Raw genomic sequence first — 21,359 nt, forward strand, 5'->3', positions numbered from 1 at the left:
TGCTCCTCGCGAGACAGCCAATCAGTGCGACGAATGCACAGGAACGGCCTTATTTCCCAGCAATGGCAATTAGCAGGACCCGCCCATCTCACCCCGCCTTCCGCTAGGCAGGGTTGGCTGTCGCCCATCCATCAGATTATACCACTGCTGCCATGGCGGGGGTGTACGGTTCTCTCTGCGCAGGGAGATGTGGTCTAGTGAGTAGCCTGCAAAGAATGTGGCGAACCCGAGTATTGTCAAACAAACATCGGCCCGCCGGTGCACATTGTACTGAGGCGCTGTAAAGCGGTGCCGGAGTGGCTTTGCGCAGCCACCTCCCACCTAGCGGGCCCAGCGCTTATCTATATGAAGCAGGCAGGCAGACTTGGCACATTCCGGTCACGTAGGTCGTTGAGCGAGCTGCGGAGATTCCCGCCTTCTGTTACTTTACCTCAGGCGGTTATGGAGAAGGGCCTGCTCTTTTGAATGGCCCGTACAACCCCTTCCAAATACTTACCGTTTTTGTTTGTTTTTTTAAAAAAAGCTCAGGTCTATCGCTGCGCAATGATCTGCTGGCTGTAGTCTGCAGCCCTCCCAGGGCAGTGCACATCATAATGGGATGTGCAGCAGGGCCGTTTCCAGAATGACCCCAGTGCATGTTTAGCGATACCTGCCATGTGTCAACATCGTATGACGGTGCAGTGGCCTGGAAAAGGCTGCGAAAGAATCCCTGTGAGGGGCCCATCTGGATCTCTTTGGACACCCCCAAATTGCAGGATTAGGGCATTTGGAGGGTTTGAATAAATTAAACAGAGTTTACTCATCAGAAAGTAATGTTTTGTTAACATGCAAAGTGGCTTCTCTTTTAGTGTGTAGGGTGGCTTGGCCGGGTATTTGCATTAAGGAGGGCATTCAGGCCCCTTCAGAGCAAGAATCAGGGATAACGAGCAAAAGGGTCAGAAATGCAAAAAGAGGAATCAGGGCTGGAGTTGGAACCGGGATATGGAGTGAGAGTGGAGCGGGAACCACTAGGATACAGAGTGAGAGGAATGCGGAGTTGGAACCAGGATACAGAGTGAGAGCGGAGCCGGAACCACCGGAATACAGAGTGAGAGTGGAGCCGGAACCACCAGGCTACAGAGTGAGAGGAATGCTCAGCCGGAATACAGAGTCAGAGCGGAAACGGAACCACCGGAATACAGAGTCAGAGCGGAGCTGGAACCACCGGGATACAGAGTGAGAGGAATGCTCCACCGGGATACAGAGTGAGAGCGGAGCCGGAACCACCGGGATACAGAGTGAGAGGAATGCGGAGCCGGAACCACCGTGATATAGAGTGAGAGGAATGCAGAGCCGGAACCATCGGGATACAGAGTGAGAGGAATGCTGAGTCGGGATACAGAGTGAGAGGAATGCTGAGCCGGAACCACCGGGATAGCAGAGTGAGACGAGCCAGAACCACCAGGATACAAAGTGAGAGGAATGCGGAGCTGGAACCTTTGGGATACAGAGTCAGAGGAATGCGGAGCTGGAACCACCATGATACAGAGTCAGAGGAATGCGGAGCTGGAACCAGGATACAGAGTAAAAGGGATGCCTATCTAAGGTTGAGATCTCCAGCCATTGGCTTCTCAACATCTCCTTTGCTACAATCACATCACCTCACCCAAGCAGTTCCTCTCCTTCTGTCTTTACTTTCTAAAAGATTGTAAGCTCCTGGGGGCAGGGCCCTCTCCTGTGCCAGTCTGTCATGTTCTTCTGAATTTATTCACTGTACATCATTATAATATATTACGACCCATGTCATGCAGTGCAGGGTGATATATGATAGTGACCACTAGGAGGCACTAAAAGGAAATGACAGGTTGGGACGGGATAAGGTTATGGAGGAGAGGGGAGGTAAAAGGGTTAATTAAATGAATAGGGAAAGCACTGAGGCTCCCTCCTGCATTAAACCTTTTTGTATTTTGAGCCTCAAAACCCATCCACTGGAAATGGGTCATAACTGCAGCCAAAGGGTCTTTCCATCATCGAGACGGGCCTTTAACCCCTTCGCGACCTTTGCCGGTTCAGGACCGTCATGACATGAAGGTCACTAAATGACCTTTGACGGTCCTGAACCGTCAAAAAGTAAAATAAGCTTAGAAAGTGATCAAAAAATAATTATGCAGTGATGTCACTAGATGAACCATCCAGTACCAGCAAAATGTGTAAAAAAAAATATAAAAAAAGTATTAAAAAAATAAAATTAAAAAATAAAGTTTATTATTTTGAGCAAGTGCTAAAATTTCTCAAAAATCTCAACAAAGAGTTAAAATAAAAGCACTTCAAATACCCAAGGGGTGTCTAATATATAAAAAAAATGGCTGATGGGGTAAATTGGAGTGGCCTAGCTCAAAGATAGGGCATAGGTACAGACTGACCAAAATGGAGAAAAAAAGCGCACTTCCCAAATGTGGCATTTTAAATCTGAAACAACCCGACAAACCCATGCATGTCGTGTATCACTGCACTCAGGAGATGTTCCTGAACACACATTGGGGTGTTGTTTGACAGTGGCATATACCAGGACCTGTATATCTATAACTAAAGTACAATTTGTGTGGAAAAAAAATTACTATTACAAAGTTTGACAAAGTGTAGTTCTATAATTGGTGCATGGAAAGGGTTAAAATAACAGCATTTGGAATACCCTGGGGTGTCTAGTTTTCAAAAATATATGGTTTGAATGGGTTAAATTGAGTTAACCGGCTTCAAAGATATTCCAAAGAGGAGAGGGAGGCACAATGACCAAATGACCACCTGAATTACGCATGCCCCAAAAGTAGCCTTTTACCAGCCAAACAATCTGACAAACCCATGCATGTGAGGTATCGCTGTACTCAGGAGATGTTGCTGAACACATATTGGGGTGTTGTTTGACAGTGACATATACCAGCACCTGTATATCTATAACTAAAGTACAATTTGTGTGGAAAAAAAAATTACTATTACAAAGTTTGACAAAGTGTAGTTGTATAATTGGTGCATGGAAAGGGTTAAAATAACAGCATTTGGAATACCCTGGGGTGTCTAGTTTTCAAAAATATATGGTTTGAATGGGTTAAATTGAGTTAACCGGCTTCAAAGATGTTCCAAAGAGGAGATGGAGGCAGACTGACCAGATTTGTTAAAAAAGATTTGGAAATCATAAAACGCTGCTTGTACTTATTGCCCTATAACTTACAAAAAAACATAAAAACATTGGGTATTTCTAAACTCAGGACAAGTAGTAGAATCTATTTAGCTAGTTTTTTTACTTGCTTTTTTAGGTGAGTAAAAGATTTTTCAAATAAAAGTCATAAAATGTGTTTTTTTTTCAATTTTTCACCATGTTTTTTTAATTTTTTTTATAGTAAATAAGATGATACGATCAAAATAAAGAAAGCCCATCTTGTCCTGAAAAAAACAAATATATAACTTATGTGGGTACACTAAATGGGTGAGGAGAAAATTACAGCTGAACACAAGCACCACAAAAGTGTCAAAACAGCCTCGGTCCCACAGGGTACAAAACGAAAAATGAGCCCGGTCCTTAAGGGGTTAAAAATAACTGGCAAACTTTGTGTTTACTTTAGACCGCCATGAAAGCCTAGGCGTGGGGCATTTGGCTTCCTGGCTGCAATTCCTGCATTTACTGCCCCGTTTACTTCTTCAGTAATTGGATGGGGTTGAATCCATCAGACAGAGAGCGATTGTCAGAGTCGACTTCCAGATTAAATACAGGAGCCAGACGCCTCTCCTGGCAGACGGATCAGCAGGGCTGTGACGTCACGGGCAAACAAGCAGATTTGAGCTCCTCCAATTACCGGCTATGTATTCTGGGGACTCCTTGGGGGTGGAATGCCAGTTACTGCCACGCGGTAAATGACATTTCACTCTATCCCCTTGATGCATAACGTGTTAATGGTCAGCCTCGGCTGATGGGTGCGATTAACTAAAATGCACTGGAGTCTGACTGACCTCATTCACAGTAGCTTTCCCCTCCATCCACCACAATGGGCTAAGATTGCAGCCTCTCCGAGGACGGACTCTATATTTAGCTGCTCAGTAAACACAGGGGTCAATGATGGGACTCTAATTACTAATCACTGCTTATTTACTGTCCTCTAAAGAGAGTCTGTGACTGTCACACGCTCAGGACAATGAGCTCCTAGAAGAGACGAGGTATCCGGGATTTGGGGCCCAAAGAAGCTCTGGTGCAGGTTTGGGTCCAGACATCCCTATAGGTAGCTATACTGTGCCACGCTCTGAAAATTGCAAATGGCCGAAGCAGCTCCGTTTCCACGGGGTCTGCACGCGTTAACAGTATTAGAGATGGCCGAACCGCGCTCCCCCAGAAAGAGACAGCCCCATCCAAAGAAGAAAGTGACACGTCTATACGCCAGCAGCTTTAAACACGGATGCAACAAGCGAGCGGCTCATCAGAAAACCAATTTTAACCCTTTCTTCTCTCCTATGAGCCCCTGCCAGCCGCATGCACGTATCGACCTTTGGTGTGCCAGCCACCAGTGTCCGGATCTCAGCAGCCAGTCAGGAATGAGAAGAATAACACATTATAAGATAATTTACTGCTGGTACCTTACTCCTGCTAGGCTCCACAAGATGAACTCTTCTGTAAGCGATAGATGCTGGAGAGGGTGTGGGGGCGAGGGTACCTTGTCCCATGTTTGGTGGAATTGTGCGAAGATTCAGAAGTTTTGGAAGGATGTTCATAAGTTTGTGATATAGCACCTCTTATAGGCTCTTTTACCCCAGAACTTTTGTTACTCAAAATGCTACCGACCACAACAGCTAAGATTGATAATTGCAGCTGCGTCAGTTCTGCCCAGATATTGGAAGTCCTCTGTTGTTCCTACTGTTAAGGAAATAGTTTCCCTGATGGTGGAGAATAAAGGGTATGAATTGGCAATGCGAAGCCCCTCACCTCGTGTAAACAAACTCAGGTGTTTCTGGGATATGTGGGAATCTAATATTTTGAAACAACCTCCATAACTTGTATCTTCTGTTCCTGTCTCCCCCTCCCCCACAGATAATACTATAGTTACTTTTCATCCTTTATTTTTTCTCCTGCATGCATGATACACAATGGTGGTATTTAAATCTGTCTGTTTATATGCCTAAGAGGTATTGTGTTCCTACAGTTAATGACTATGGTATTATCATTGATATGTATTAAATGATAGATGGATGGAGACTATATTACCCTTCCCCTCCCCTGTTTAATCTTGTTTATCCCCTTATTTTAGTGTTGTATATTGCAAACCTTAATAAAATATATTTAAAAGAGAAATAAGAATAATAATGCAGTAAATTGCTAAAAAGACAAAAAAAGCAAAAATATAATAATTTCCTATTTGAAACAAGAAAACATTTGACGAGCGAAGTAAATGTCAGCTAAATGTTTCCTGTAGAGTAAACACTGGAGCACCGAGAGATGAATTGCGCTGGGATGATGTAAACATGTTCGGGGGCTGCGTAACCTCATGGCTCCTAGAAGGTTTCACGTCCTGTAATCCGGTTCTTGGCTTCGTTTGATTTCAGTCCTCGTGCCGTGGAGTGCTGGAGGTTTTCACACGTGACGCCGGAGTCTGGATCTGTGTCATCAGATGACCTACTGACTCAGGGCTGCCACAAAGTATCCGCAGAACGTGGCCGTTTTACCACTGGCTGTGTATAATATGCAGCTGGCGCAGCAACAGGAAAGCACCAATTACATGCGACATCGCATTATTTTACTACTATCCTCACAGGTTGCCGGAGGCTGGCAGCGCAGGTTGCCGGAGGTTGTGGGACATGAACCTGTCAGGTGGTTTGAGGTTCAGAGGTGTTTGGGGTGGGAAAATCATCAAACCGAGACGTTTGGGTAGCATCTAAAAAAGTGAAAGGAGGGTCCTCAGGAGCATATAGCCGCACCCCTCAGGAGCAGAGAGCCTGGTGCCCCCCCCCCCGGGAGCAGAGAGCCCGGCGCCCCCCCTGGAGCAGAGAGCCCAGCAACCTGTCTCAGTAAATGTACTATGGTATTATTTACGGGACGTGGCCGCGATGAGCAGATCCTGCGAAGAATGTTCTGGAATTTGATGGAAGTAATTTGCTGGTTATATTTAGCGTGTAATCATACAGCCGGGGAGCGTGACATCATGAATGTAGGCTAATTATTTTTAGTTATGCTAAACCGTGAAGTGACCTGAGGTGACTCTGAAAGTAACAGCGGGGGGGAGAGACTGTGTGCGGAGAGAGGCGGGGCTACGTGTGGAGAGGCGGGGCTGCGTGGGGAGAGACGGGGCTGCATGGGGAGAGACGGGGCTGCGCGCGGAGCGAGTCGTCGTGCCGTTCGTCTGAGTGGTCGCTCCATAACATTCATTCAGAACCTTTGCTGCCCTCACCTGTGATAATGGATGTGTCTGTCGCCTGTGGGATGAGCAGCATGTATGAGAGTATTGAGTATTAATACTGAGATACAGAGAGGCTTGTTGACCGGCAGAGAGCCGGCAGGTGCTGCCAACCCCGTCCACGTCTTATTTGTTTACGGCCACCGGTGACTTTAGCGCGTTTACTGCGAGACCCCGTGTCAGATATTTAGTCCTATCACAGAAGGAAGAGGTTATCGGCCACGAAAACCACCAGCAGATCGGCCCCATCCGGCCCGTCGAGTCAGACCTATACACAGTCCTCGTCTTGCATTCAGGCACCACATGCCCAACCCATGCATGTTTCATTTCCCCCACTGTATTAGCTTCTACCACGTCTGCTGGGAGGCTGTTCCACTGGAAGAAGCCTAGTGGTGAGATTGTTCATGGCCAAAATATATTTTATCAAAGTTTGTGCAGCCAGGTAAAGCAGTTTCCATTTAATCATAAAAATCTTAACGCCCCTGATACATCACAGCCTGCGTGTGGCCCCCCAAGGGCCAGAGTCATGCAGCCCTGGCACATTAAGTGTTAAAAGTAACATCAACTTGCACAGCCTCATTGCAGGCAGGATCCAGGGTCAGAGGCTGCCTGCATCAAACCTTAGTGTGTGGGGGTTATGGGCAGTTAGGACTCCTTAAGGGGTACTTTACAACCAGCTGCTGTGTCCCCCCCCCCGACAGTCTAGGGGGGGGATCAGGTACTGCCCCCACCCCCTGCCAGTGTATTGGAGGATCAGGCACTGCCCTCACCCCCTGACAGTATATTGAGGGATAATTTACTGCCCCCACCCCCCGATAGTGTATTGGGGACCAGGTGCTTCCCCATTCCCTGATTATTGGTGGGTCAGTTATTGCCCCTCCCTCACAGGAATAGTATAGGGGGCGGAGTCCAATAGTAGATTGCCGCTCTAGTTTAAGCCAATCAAAAAGGATGGGCGGAGTTTGCCACCTGGACGCTGCCTAAGGTTTACCACTTCCTTTTCCGACTTGTTGGGGGCGTGGTTCTGATGTGGCTGGTAGGGGGCGTAACTGTAACGCGGGCGGAGCCATTGTGCGCAGCGGTGTGGGGAGGTCCGTGCTGAAGAGGGGGTTGGACAACTCGTTCTTCCGTCTGTGTGCGCAGAACCTCCCCGCGATCTGTGCTGATGTTTACTGATGGAAGCGCCCAGCACCCCCCAGTTTGGGAGACCTTCTCGGTGTGACGGAAGCGGACAGTGATCCCCGGTGACAGGAGATTCTCCCGCGCCCCCGACGGGACAAGTTTACCTGGAGAACCCCGGTACCTGACAAGGGAACCTGTCAGCCACCCCAGGCCCCTGACAGGAGAACTTTTCTCCAGAGACTACGGCCGCCTGACAGGGGAGCCCCAGCAGAGCTCGCTTGTCTACGGACTTTTCTGAAGGTAACACCGAGTTCTCACGGGGAATTGGGTTGCAGGGACCGTGGCCCCGCTCGGGGAGTTGGGTTGCAGGGACCGTGGCCCCGCTCGGGGAGTTGGGTTGCAGGGACCGTGGCCCCGCTCGGGGAGTTGGGTTGCAGGGACCGTGGCCCCAGTGAAGGCTTTCCTAAGGGAGCTTTCCGTTTTCTTTAGGGGCAGGATGCGTTTCGGGGGGGGGGGTATGTGGCTGGATGGGGTAGTTGTGTAAAGCTCCCCTGTGTGTGTCTGGGGCAGTATGTGGGGTCTGGTTTGCAGTTATGATTTTCCTGGAGTTCACCGTGACTCGGAAAGGAGCTTTAGGTCTGGAGTTCCTCGGCTCTGATCGCCTGTGTGGCCGATAGACTATGGACTGCAGCACCTATTATCCTGGGTCTTGCAGCTTGAGAGCCGCTGTCAGGAGATGGAAGCTCGGCTCCTGTCACTCCGTGTGCGGAAAGCACTGGAATAATTTGGGGTTCTTCAGTAAATCAGAGCTCCGTCTCTGGCTGGAGGTCCCTGCGGATACGGCGTCACGCGTGTAACGGACACGAGAGCTCTTCGCGTTAAGAGGCAGCTAGTGAGTAAAATACAGGAGGCCGGATCTAAATGTCATAGTGCTCCGGAACATCTCCCAGGCAGGACCCGGAACCGGCGCAGAGCTCCGGAACATCTCCCAGGCAGGACCCGGAACCGGCGCAGAGCTCCGGAACATCTCCCAGGCAGGACCCGGCTTAGAGCTCCGGAACATCTCTCACGCAGGACTCGGAACCGGCGCAGAGCTCCGGAACATCTCCCAGGCAGGACCCGGAACCGGCGCAGAGCTCCGGAACATCTCCCAGGCAGGACCCGGCTTAGAGCTCCGGAACATCTCTCACGCAGGACTCGGAACCAGCGCGGAGCTCTGGAACGGCTCCCAGCGAGGCAGCCGTGTGGTCCCCGGCGGGATTGTGTAACGGAGGCCGGCACCTCGCGTGTTTAATGACAGAGCAGCGGCTTGTTTGCAGCAGAGATCGCTCGGGAAACGCACCGGACGTCGCGCCGATACTTTGTGGGAAGTGCCCAGAACAGCCAGTTTCTTGCAGAAATCTGAAGAAAACGTTAAGTTTTTGTACCTTTTTGCCATATGTTTGCTGTGTTCCCACCCGTGGCGTCCCCCGACTGTTCTCAGTGCGGGGAGAAGGTGGCCCCTGTCACTCGCAGCGCTTGGGGGTTGGGGGCTCTGTTACGCGGTTTGCTTCCCATATTGTGTCCGGAAGGAGCGGCCGATAAAGGAGAGATGCTTGCGCGACACGGCTCCGGTCTGTCTGATCCTGGCTTATTCTCTCAGCGTTAGAGCGCGGTACTCGCCGAGAGCGACAAAGATCTTTGAGGGTCCAAGTGTTCCAGGCCACTTAAAAGCTGCTGGAGTGGGAAGTCTGGCAGGGCTCCTCTTCCCAGCGAAGTCTGTTTATCTTTGAAAAACTGGAGGTCTGTGTTCAAGCTTTTCAGATGAAGAGCCACAAAGTGAGAGAGAGCCGTAAAATGAGATCTGAGCCGCTGGACCGTGGACAGAGCCGTAAAGCGAGATCTCAGCCGCTGGACCATGGACAGAGCTGTAAAGCGAGATCTGGATCGGGATAGAGGGTTAAAGTGTTAAAGGTCCTCCTGGGATGTTGGGCTTCTCTTAGTGTGTTTAACCCTTAAGTGACATCCATGCTTGATCTACAAAGTGCTGCAGGACAGCCGGTGGTAATCGGGGTAAGATGAAGGGGTATCGATTGGCACTCGATCCTGCTGTCTCCTCTTTTTTGGTCGTTTTTCCTTTACATCTGATAGATTTGTGAGGCTGGGGATCCCCCTGAGTATCACCGGTGAGCTCGATTCGGTAACCTCTGCCGGATATCATCGGGATAATAAATAAACCCGGCGGCGTTGGCACGTGTCCCTCGGTATACAGTGCGGGATGTGTCGGCCGTGCGGGATGTGTCGGCCGTGCGAGGCCGCCTGGCGTGTCTGTCGATACTCCCAGCCTGTCGGGGGATCAGAAAGCGCAGAGCTGTCGCACTTTGATCTCTATACAGGGCTCAGCACCCCCTTGTAGATTCTGCCCCCTTGTAGATTCTGCCCTCGTGCTTTTAACTCCTCCGTGGCTGGCAGGAGGAAGCGAAGCACGTGGAAGGGCAGAGGGGTGACTCCTTTCCGCGTCCAGTTGCCCCTTTGCATTTTAGAGGCCGGGGTACAAAACTCATCCCCCCCCTTTAACGCAGGAGTGTCACTCGACGGGCATTTATTATGTGTATAAATCTGTCGCCCCCGGGAACGGTGGGAACGTGGACTGAGACGAGCAGCGCTCTGTGGGTTAGAGCCGTCCTGAGGGCCGGAATGTGTGTTTATTCTCATAGTAACGAGGCTATTTATCACACTCTGAAAATATAACTTGTACTCGTGTGAGTGACACCCGTGGCCCCCGAGCAGCTGTACGTGTCCCCGTGTCGGTAGGACGAGTGCTTGACACGTGACGCCGCGCTGTTTACATGTCAGCTCTTGGGACGTTTCCTGTCGATACAAAAATCTGATGGTTTTAAGGGTGGATTTTTTTACCAAACAAAAGGAGCTCCGGCGTGCGGGGGAGGGGCAGAAACATCTGTCCAATTGCGTGCTTTACAGAAACTGCACATCGGCCGTGTCCATCGCACGAGTGTGTGTGCGCATGTCGAAGTGTGTGATGGTGTGTGCGCGCATGTCGAGGTGTGTGTGCATGTCGATGTGTGCGATGGTGTGTGTGCGCGCGATGGTGTGTGTGTTTGCATGTCGGTGTGCGATGGTGTGTGCGCGCATGTCGAGGTGTGTGTGCGTGCGAGCGATGGTGCGTCTGGTGACACGTCTCTCCCTTTCTTTCTGCTCTTGGGCCGTCGCTTCGCCTTCTTCTTTCTTCTTTCTTCTTCTTCTTCTTCTTCTTTCTTCGCCGTGAGAAGCAGTTTCTTAAAAATAGACTCCATTTCTACGGCTGCCGTGGGTAACGTGAGCCGTGGCCTCGTGTGTCGCCTCCGCAATGTGATGTGAAACGCGGAGATATTATAGATGCCGTCGGCCTCCGGCGCTTTTTAAATGGCCTCCTTTTGGCCCCCCGGTGCAGACGTGACGCCCGTATCCCAAACCACCTGATACACGAGGCCTAGGAAGGCCTGGGAAGCCCTGGCGTGTGTACACGGTATAGGTTTATTCTGGGGGACCCTGTAATGTGGGGTCTGCGGTGTGTATCAGAGGGGTCCGTTGATTTTGTTGTTTAGCTCACGCGTGGGGGCCGTTCAGATTTTGCGGCTCAGGTTTGCACTATGGATATATGTTTGGCCCGCCGGGTGAGGGGGGCGAATGCCACTGTTCATTAGACTGTTCCGGGGCCCTTTCCTCCTGCCTGTGTGATCAGGGGCCGGTGTTACGGTGTCTTTGGGGTAACATGTTGTCTGTTACACGTCAGACTCTGGGTCGGGGTCTGGGATCTCCTCTAACTTCTGGACGCTCTTCTCTTGTCTTTCAGTTTCCGTGGCGGATCCCGTGGCCGATGGAGCATATTCAGGGGGCTTGGAAGACCCTCAGCAATGGCTTTGGGTTTAAAGATTCCGTGTTTGACGGGACGAGCTGCATGTCTCCCACCATCTCCCAGCAGTTTGGATACCAGCGGCGAGCGTCTGATGACGGGAAGCTCGGTGACGCTTCCAAGACCAGCTGCACGATCCGCGTGTATTTACCCAACAAGCAGCGGACGGTGGTGAGTTCGGGGGCCGCCGCGGGCGCTCATTGAAGTGAGCGGAGATTACAGATGGCGGGCCCGTTGTTATTGGGACCTCTGGCCGGCAGATAACTCAGAGCTCGTACCGATGGTTCTCTGTAACCCGTCGGGAGACGTCCACGTGCGGGATTTGGATGAGGGTTAGGGTTGTGACGGTGTCCGTATCCGCCGCCAATGATACGGAACGTGCGGCCGAGAATCCTTATTCCAGGCCGGATAGCAGCGCTGGGCCCTCGTTACTCTGCGTCACGCCGAGGGCCACGCTGAGAGCCACGCCGAGGGCCGTGCTGAAACCCGCGTTAAACGAGCAGTTCAAATAACTGCCGGTCTCCGTTAACTCCATTACGTGCCCAAAACACGCGCCTCCTTAACGCTATTAAAGCAGTTAAATGATTGCTTCGCTCTGCGTTCCGGGGGAATCACCGCTTCTTTCCAGAAACTTCCAACGTTCTCCTTTGCTGCAGGTGAACGTCCGTGGCGGGATGAGTTTACACGATTGCCTCATGAAGGCGTTAAAAGTGCGAGGCCTGCAGCCCGAGTGCTGCGCTGTCTTCCGCCTCGCTCCGGATTCCAGGAGGTAAGAGTTTACACCTATCTATATATAATATATATAATAATATAATATATCGTGTGTGTCGGCCGGCGTTCCACGCGCGGGGCTTTCCTTCAGGTGGTGAGATCCTGGTTTCTGTAGGTGGGGACAGCCCGTGGGATTTTGGTCGTCGGCCAATCGATGACTTTATAGCGATGTTATTTCTAATGATTCCATTTAAATTGCGTTATGTAAATGGCTGCTAGGTGTGCCGCACGTAGGGCTCGCCGTGTGGTTTGTGCCGGCGGCTGCGGCGTTGCCTCCTCGCAGTAAATATCCTCCCTTCTCTGTTTCTATTTATGACTCTCGGTGAGAATTTTGTACAAATTTAAAGGTTTTGGCCTTTCTGGGGAGATGTAAACGCCCCCCTGGAGGGGCCGTGCTCCCTGTATACCCTCGTACGGAGCCCCCCGGAGAGAACTGATGGGGTGGTCTGTCGGTGTACGTGGGGTCCGCCGGGACTTGTTGTTGCCCCGGAGTGACTGATATTCTCCCCTCCAGCAAGAAGCAGCGTCTGGACTGGAACACGGACGCCACGTCCTTAATCGGGGCCGAGCTGCAGGTGGATTTCCTCGACCACGTTCCCCTCACGACCCATAACTTTGTAAGTTTGTTTCTTTGGCTTTTAGTGGAAAGTTCTGTCTTCTGATCTTCATTAGAATCCAGTCCCTGTCAGCGGAGGAGGTTAATGAAATAACGTATACACGGGGCAGGGCTGAGTATTCTCCTGAATATGAGACTGAAATGGGGCCGACGGCTCTAATCTTTTCCGGAGGCCGTTTCTCTCCGTGTCGCTGAATACGTGGATGAAATTCTGAACCCGGGGCGAAGGACCCGCCGCGTCCGAGCGCAGATATCTGGCGGGGGAAAATATCTGTAACGTTGGTTTTTATCGCACGTGAAATATTTGTTCCGTTCGGCTGATTCAGTAAAAGGCTGTGTTTCGGAAGCCTTGTGGATCGGTCGCTCCCTCCGGCAGAGAGCGCCACGCTGGGTGGAATTCTGTGCTCTTTGGGTCTGTCTGATTTAATAAACATCACTTTTTTTTTTTTTTCTGTCTCCCGGTAACGCTCAGGTGCGAAAGACCTTTTTGAAGCTGGCGTTTTGCGACATCTGCCAGAAGTTCCTGCTGAACGGCTTTCGGTGTCAGACGTGCGGCTACAAGTTTCACGAGCACTGCAGCACGAAGGTGCCCACCATGTGCGTGGACTGGACCAACGTCAAGCAGCTCCTGTAAGTGCCGAGCGTCTCGCCTCCTACCTGCTCTCTCTTCACAAGCGGCTCCGCAGAGGTTAAAAAGTCCTGGAATTGTCTGCGGAAACATCTGGATCAACCGGTTTATTCTATTTTTAAACAAAGCGATTATTGTAAATGGAATGACAGCGAGACGAACGGCCCGCGGCTGGCGGAGATCCAGCTCATTACCGCAGATAGAGAGAAGCGCTCTCGTTAACTCGTACGGCGCTCTCGCCTCCCGACGCCGGGGCGCTCCTGCTCCGTACATTTACTTTTTCTTATATTATATATATATATATATATATATTTATAATATAGGCTATATTATAGTCTTTATTTCCACGCAGAGACCCGCGCAGGCTGCTATCTCAATGAAATAACTCCCAAAGTTTATCTTTATGCTTTAACAGCTGGATACGCTTTCTGCCCTCAGATTATTCCCCAATAACGCGGACGGAGGGACCCCCGCATTACCCTCAATGACGATGAGACGCATGCGAGAACAAGCGCGAGCGCCCAGCAGGTAACACCCCCCGTCTCCCCCAAAATAGATCCTCTATGTATTCGAAGAAGAGAAACATTTAAACCTCCACAGTCGTGGCAAAATATATCGTTCTGTGTAGGGGGAGCGAATGGTTTAACCGGCGGCGTGCGAGGGAATGATATTAAAGCAGGAGGTGCTAGCAATTCCCTGATGCTGGAATTCGGCGTCCCTTTAAACACATCGCTTTACGGAACGGAGCCGGTGGCCTCGCATTATTATTATTATCACTATTATTATGACTATTTATTATTATTATTATTATCACTATTATTAAGCACAATCCGTCCCGTCAGCCATGTATCTTCACGCGTGACGAGGTGGCAGCAGGCCGGCCCATGCGTTGGGATCCGTCCTGATATCTGCTGACCGCGTGATATGACTTTATTTCTCCTTCCGCCAGTTCCCAGCACAGATATTCAACGCCTCACGCCTTTTCCTTCACAACGCCGAATCCGCCGTCCGAATGCTCGCTGTCCCAAAGGCAGAGATCCACGTCAACACCCAACGTGTACGCGGTCAGCGCCACCATGCCGGTGGACAGCAGGCTGTTTGAGGTGAGGGCCGTAAAGTGAAGCCGACCGGGTGTAGTGAAAATGATGCAGCGTTTAGTTACCCTGCCGGTTGTCCCCGACCCTCCCCCGCCGAGCGCGTTTCTTTTCCTTCGACGTTCTGCGTCTCCCGTCTTTCTCTCTGTTCTTCCTCATTTTCTGATTCTCTGTAAGCAGAATAACTGGACGAACGCCTCCCCCCGGTCGTGGTGCCGCCGGCTCTGCTTGCCGGGAAGAGTAGGTATTGTTTGTAGTCTGGCCTTCACCGTGCTTAGTGCTTCACGGGAATGACTTAATCTGGCATGCTTGTTAAACGTGTGCATGTTGTATTCACGCGTGTGCAGGAAAGTGGCATTGTAAGTGGCTCTCGTATTACTCCTGAGAAGCACATATTTAAAAGCATTTTTTTGAACGTGTAATAAGTGGACGCCGGCACCGTCTGTGCACCGTGACCTACATACCTATTATATCCGTGACTCTTACGCTGGTGAACCGGGAGTCTTCAATCACCACAATCTCTCACCATAAAGGATTGAGAATATTTTTATTTCCCTCCCAACCCAAATCCCGGGCGGACTTGCGGGTTTATACCCCCCGGGCGAATATCGTGCAGATCGGGTCACTTTCAGCTTCCTTCGGGTTAAACGGCAGAAAGTGGCCTTTTCCGATTTCCTTTTAAACCGAGAGAAGCGCGGCGTTTATTATTTATTATTATTATTATTAAATAATCTATGCCCGGCACGCAGTCGACTCGCTTTAACTCCTCTTGCTTTTTTTCTGTAAGCCGTCTGCATGCCGGAGGCTGCCGGTGATTCCCGAGCGCGAAGTCGGACGCGTTGCTTTAATTAAAGGGCATTTCAGGTGCTTTTGTGTCCCGATAATTAACATTTCTGTCTGTTACGTTGCAGGAGGCGATGAGGAGTCACAGTGAATCCGGTGAGGGGTTTTGCCGATTTCTATCTATTTACGATGGGAAGCGTTATTTCGTTTGGTTACTGAACCTCTCTCTTGGCTTTTTCAGGTAGTCCCAATAACTTGAGTCCGAGTGGATGCTCTCAGTCTAAGACCCCGGCGCCAACTCACAGAGAGAAGTCTGCAGCTGCCAGCACTCAGGACAAAAACAAGATTGTGAGTTTTACATCCGCCATTCTATGGTCTCGTGCACTCTGCACACGCGTGTTCGTTCAGTACATGGGTGACTCGTTTATGTAATGGCCTTAAACATTACGATGCTGAATGCTCTGCGTTGTGCGTTAACGCGTTATACGTACTGCTGCATGTTTTACGGACCGCCGTGTCTCTTCTCAGTGGTCTCGTGGCCAGAGAGATTCCAGTTATTACTGGGAAATCGAGGCCAGTGAAGTGATGCTGTCCACGCGGATCGGGTCGGGCTCTTTCGGGACGGTGTACAAAGGCAAATGGCACGGTAAGTGATCGTGTGCTTCCTATCTAGCCCATCCTTGCCTCGCTTTATCCAGCGTCCCCCAGTGTGCTCGGTGCCAAAGGTCCGCGGGGTCCGGCTCTGCGCGATGGTCACGTGGGACGAGGCCACGAGACGCGATGTCGTGCAATGACGCAGATCCAGTGGAAATGCCACGGGAGACGATTCGGTACGGATAGCGTCCTCACTGCGTGGGCGCCGGACCCTCGTTTGCTCCAGGAGAAGTGTCAGCTCTTGGCGGAGAGCGTCATGTTGCGCGTTGTCGTGGAAACGGGAATGAGATCACACGAGACAACGGCTTAAAAGGCTCCGTCCTGACACAGAAATTGAAAACATCAATCCTTGTGCCGAGACGAGGCTGCGGCCCCCGCGTGTAATAAAAAGCTCGGGCTGCGGCCCCCGCGTGTAATAAAAAGCTCGGGCTGCGGCCCCCGCGTGTAATAAAAAGCTCGGGCTGCGCCCCCCCCCCCCCCGTTGTAATAAAAAGCTCGGGCTGTGGCCCCCCCGTGTAATAAAAAGCTCGGGCTGCGCCCCCCCCCCCCCTGTAATAAAAAGCTCGGGCTGCGGCCCCCGCGTGTAATAAAAAGCTCGGGCTGTGGCCCCCGCGTGTAATAAAAAGCTCGGGCTGCGCCCCCCCCCGTTGTAATAAAAAGCTCGGGCTGTGGCCCCCCCATGTAATATAAAGCTCGGGCTGCGGCCCCCCCCGTGTAATAAAAAGCTCGGGCTGCGGCCCCCGCGTGTAATAAAAAGCTTGGGTTTCGGGTTTTGTTAACCTTTTGCATGAAACGGCTTTTATTTCGACGAAGTTCCCGCTCGCTGCAGCCGTGTATGGAAGGAACCCCCGGTTTGGCTGCTGCCGCTCCCTGTTTGTCTCCCCGTCGGGACCCCCGTTAGTCAGGAGCTGATATGTATTTGCTGTGGGGGTGACACCCGGGGGCTGATCGAGGGCCGCCTCGGCCCGTTATTTCTGTATCTGAGGCTTTTTATTCTGTTTTCTTTGCATTGCTTGGCTTTTGGCGGAAGGCCGTCGCAGGTACCGTCAGTGTTTGTGTCGTATGTATGACGTGTGCACCCCATGTAGATCTGTGCCGTGTGTGTTCACCAGCATAAGTCACCACGGGAGCCGCGCTCTGGGGCCCGCTCGCCCAGATCATTGCATTAAATCATGTTACGGGGCCGGCACCCCGCCGATGAATTGAATGCTTTGTTGTACTTTGTGCCGCAGGCGACGTGGCCGTGAAGATCCTGAAGGTTACGGACCCGACGCCGGAGCAGCTCCAGGCCTTTCGAAATGAAGTGGCGGTTCTCAGGTGAGCAGACGCCTCCTGTCCTTCCCGGCCCTCGTGTGTTTTATTTATGAGTTCCTTTTAAAATAAACGATGCCGGGACCGGCGCTGCTGATTCCGAAATCCCCCTCGGAAAGTCGGCTTTTTGTTAAAATGATATTTTGCCTCTTAGGAAAACCAGACATGTTAACATTTTGCTGTTCATGGGCTACATGACGAAAGATAATCTGGCCATCGTCACGCAGTGGTGCGAGGGGAGCAGCCTCTACAAACACCTGCACGTCCAGGAGACCAAGTTCCAGATGTTTCAGCTCATTGACATCGCCAGGCAAACGGCGCAGGGCATGGAGTGAGTACACTGTCAGCACCGGGCCGATCTATTTCAGCTTCCGGCTGCAGGCGGCCCCCGAGGGCCCCGTCCGTATCGGGAGGGCATTTTCTGGATGTTCTCGTTTGACGGCTTCACCTCCCTGACGAGGATTAAAATATAAACGGCGGCTTTCGGGGCTGCCCAGAATCGGCTTGGCGTGTCAGAACTTGTGCCCGTGTTTAATGTTAAAGTCACGCAAACATACAATCCCGCCATCAGGGGCCAGAACCGCTAAACAGGAACACGGGGCATTATCTGCTGCCTGCGGCATACATCGGCTTGTCCCGGGATAATTGAGAGCAGAAACATACGTGTTTTTCTGTGTTTTGCAGCTATTTACACGCAAAGAACATCATTCACAGAGACATGAAGTCAAACAGTATCCTTCTGAACCTGTTCTGTAGCTTGACGTGACATGATCCACGTAAAACATGCGTGACGCGACATTCTTACACGTAACATACATGAGTGCGCAGGATCCTTAACCTCTGCCCAGATATCTTTCTCCATGAAGGGTTAACGGTGAAGATCGGTGACTTTGGCCTGGCTACGGTTAAGTCCCGGTGGAGCGGCTCGCAGCAGGTTGAGCAGCCGACCGGCTCCATCCTTTGGATGGTAAGAAAGAGAGGGGGCAATTCGCTGGGGCAATTCTCTGCCGCTTGCTGAATGTTTTAAAGCAAAGGATCCCAGCCCTGCGTGTGCTGCGCATGCTGCCGCATGCATGCGCCGTGCCGTCCGGTAACACGCGCCCGAGTCCCGGCACTGGCAGGGGGTTTCATAAATGTTTTCTTTCCCGGTAAATGCAGGCGCCAGAAGTGATCAGAATGCAGGACAACAACCCGTACGGCTTCCAGTCCGACGTCTACTCGTACGGCATCGTCTTATATGAGCTGATGACCGGAGAGCTGCCGTACTCTCACATCAAGGACCGGGACCAGGTGAGCGGCCCCCCAAATCCCGGACCCGTTCCCTGCGGACTGTCTGGACGGGGGGCTTTTCTGCCGCGCTTTTATCAAAAGGGAGATCTAGAGCCGGCAGATCCCTGGAACAAGCGTGTGCGGCATTCCCGAAATATCTGTGGCCCCCACACTCTGTGGCCCCCCCGCGCTCTGTGCCGTTTTGTCACACGCTGCGTGTATTTCCGTCTCTCGCACAGATCATTTTTCTGGTGGGCCGCGGCTGCACGGTGCCGGATCTCAGCAAGCTGTACAAGAATTGCCCCAAAGCCATGAAAAGACTCGTGGCGGACTGCGTGAAGAAAGTGAAGGAAGAACGGCCTCTCTTCCCGCAGGTGAGCGCGAGCCTCTCGTGGCATCACATGGGCAGTGAGCGTACGTGTCGCGGCCCTCCCGGACAGGCTCCATTGGCAGATCCGTGTTCTGGAGCTTGCGTTTATTTCTCCCCGTTAATAACGACACGTCAGACTCCGTTCATCCAGGGATATCATGCCGTAAATCTGTGAATCCCGGTAGGAGACGGAGCGACCCGGGGCCGGTAACTCTGCCGTGGGGGGGGGGGGGGGGGGTGTCTTTTCTCTCCTCTCCAGTGAGGCCGTTTTGTCCCCCGTGGTCGTTCCAGTTTTTAACCCGAATCCGTGTCTCGTTTCTCTGCAGATTCTCTCCTCCATTGAGCTGTTACAGCATTCGTTACCCAAAATTAACCGCAGCGCGTCGGAGCCTTCGCTGCACCGCGCCGCGCATACCGAGGACATCAACGCCTGCACGCTGACCGCCACCAGACTCCCCGTCTTCTGAGAGGCTTCACGCAGGTTCCGGGGCCGGCAGGAATTCCATCGAGACTCTGTTATCGCTCACTTTTATATCACTCTTAAGAAAATGCTGCTATCGTCGCGTTTCCGAGGCCGCGTTTCCGTGGCAATCCGCTCAGCAACACACAAGCTCGACGTCCAAACGGTTCCAGCCGGCGGCTGCTGAGCGAGAACCTTCCGGTCGCAACGCTTCGCCCGCCGCCGAGAGAATGCGCCGAAGCGAGAGCCCGGGAGAGAAGGAACTCTCAAAATACACCAGAGCCACGGATGGAACGCAGCGTTTTCTCTCTGAATTTCCCCCAATGCTTGTTTTGCGCCGTTATGGAGCCGGAAGAACTTTGATTTCCCGGGGTCCGCGTTGGATGATTTTCTTTGGTACTTGTCGTGGCCGCGTGGTCTGCGTGTTACACGTCAGGCTCGTAGCGGAGTGCGCGGCCACGTCTCTGTGTGTGTGTATATATATATATTTCCCGTAGTTTGTTTGGAAACACCTTAAAATCTGAAAATCTGCACTATGGGGGGGGGGGGGGTTCACGAGGCTTTTGATTTGGATTTTAATTGGTTCATTTCTTTATTTTGCTGAATTTCTCCTGATTACCCTATTTTAATAAATTAAATGTTTCACAGTTTGATCCTGTGGTTTTTGCACGTGGCAGGAGCTTCCGTAGCTGTTCATTACGGCGGATTCACTGAGGTTCAGGAGAGTTGGTAACGTCGGCGCTTCTGTAACTCCCCCGACGCCGCTTTATAGAAGACCCCTTAACCTGGAACGTGGACGGTATCCCCATAAGTGAAATTTGCTTAATCGCACTGAGTGGGGTTCGGCCGCTGAGCTGACGCTTTAACCCCCTCCAGAGACTGGCATCCCGAGGGAATTTTACTCTGGTAGAGCGTTGTCGGGTGAGACGTTTCCTGCCACGTGTAACTGAATGAAGCTAGTGGCTTTCAGCCGAGTCTTAACACTCCCACAGAGCTCACGCGAGGTGAGATTCGCTGGCGAGTGGAGGGGGAGTTTCATTGACTGGGAGCAACTTTCGAATAAAGCGGTGGCTCGTCCCCGCCCGCCCCCCCCGGGGGCTCTCGCTCTCTCCCCTCGGACTCTGTTCCAATTTCTGCTCTCCTGAAGCGTGGGTTTCCTGCCACGTTTTGAATGCCCCGTGGAGGAAAGCTTGACTCTCCGGTGAGAATAAACCGCATGAGCCGAGAGGACACTGCGTGGGCTCTGTGGAGGGGTTTCTCGTGGTAACAGGTGAGTTCAGGGAGCCGTTAAACAAGAAATCTGCACTTATTAGTAAAGAAACCACTATTTTGGGCAACAAATATTGTAATTCTGTTTTATTTTCTCTGGTGGCAGCAATTTACAATCCCACATAAAAAAATAAATATGTCTGTGGTTACGAGGTCCACGTCCAGCGCCACGCCAGGGAGGGAATCGCGTTCAGAAATACTGACATAAATCCGCTTCAGCAGGAAACGTGTCCACGTATCCCACGCTGCACATGTTCACAAGACCTACCCCTGGGAGCCATCAGGACGTGGACTTTCCGTGGATCTGAAGACGAGAACCGGCACTCATCCCAGTAGCGTCAACTGAAAAACTACCTGAGTCATCTCACAAAACCCGGCATCATCCCACGAGCCCCAGGAGGGCCCATGACAGGCGTCCATCTTAACCCAGAGATTGGCGCATGACTGCCCACCAATAAGGGCGGTAATAGGGCCACGCGGCGTGTCAGACCACTACGGGGTAACTCAAGCTGGGAGTTTTAGTTAAAGCTTTTTGGCATCTCAGGGTGTTTTATGTTCCTTCTAATACAGAGAGAGGTTTGTACCCACGAGACGTGGTACCTGCTCACACGGGCCGTGGACACTTAACATTCTTTTCTTATGAAGAGACACTCAAACTACCGTCCGGTCAGTCGTGGTCCTCGCGTGGCTTCTCTAATACGGAGCTTTAG

General features: G+C 51.6%; 1 protein-coding gene across 5 annotated transcripts; it reads left to right on the plus strand.

The window, feature by feature from the left end:
- The first annotated feature begins 11,388 nt into the window (after positions 1-11,388).
- LOC149277334 (RAF proto-oncogene serine/threonine-protein kinase-like) lies at positions 11,389-19,387 on the plus strand. Of its 5 annotated transcripts, none has more exons than XM_089502997.1 (17): positions 11,389-11,595; positions 12,081-12,193; positions 12,710-12,812; positions 13,284-13,441; positions 13,878-13,967; positions 14,389-14,542; positions 14,714-14,773; positions 15,445-15,472; positions 15,537-15,664; positions 15,845-15,962; positions 17,203-17,287; positions 17,436-17,612; positions 17,966-18,012; positions 18,130-18,248; positions 18,440-18,590; positions 18,773-18,924; positions 19,247-19,387. In XM_089502997.1, the coding sequence occupies exons 1-17, from the start codon at positions 11,389-11,391 to the stop codon at positions 19,385-19,387; spliced, it is 2,031 nt and encodes a 676-aa protein (XP_089359123.1). The 5 variants fall into 5 exon arrangements, with proteins under 5 accessions (XP_089359123.1, XP_089359124.1, XP_089359125.1 ...); XM_089502998.1 differs by having other exon boundaries at positions 18,440-18,576; positions 18,786-18,924; XM_089502999.1 differs by having other exon boundaries at positions 18,440-18,571; positions 18,790-18,924.
- The last annotated feature ends 1,972 nt before the right edge of the window (positions 19,388-21,359 follow it).

The sequence above is a fragment of the Sceloporus occidentalis genome, unplaced genomic scaffold (assembly GCF_023333645.1).
Source record: "Sceloporus occidentalis isolate IW3139 unplaced genomic scaffold, rSceOcc1.0.p SCAF_216, whole genome shotgun sequence".
In the NCBI taxonomy this organism is placed as follows: Eukaryota; Metazoa; Chordata; class Lepidosauria; order Squamata; family Phrynosomatidae; genus Sceloporus; species Sceloporus occidentalis.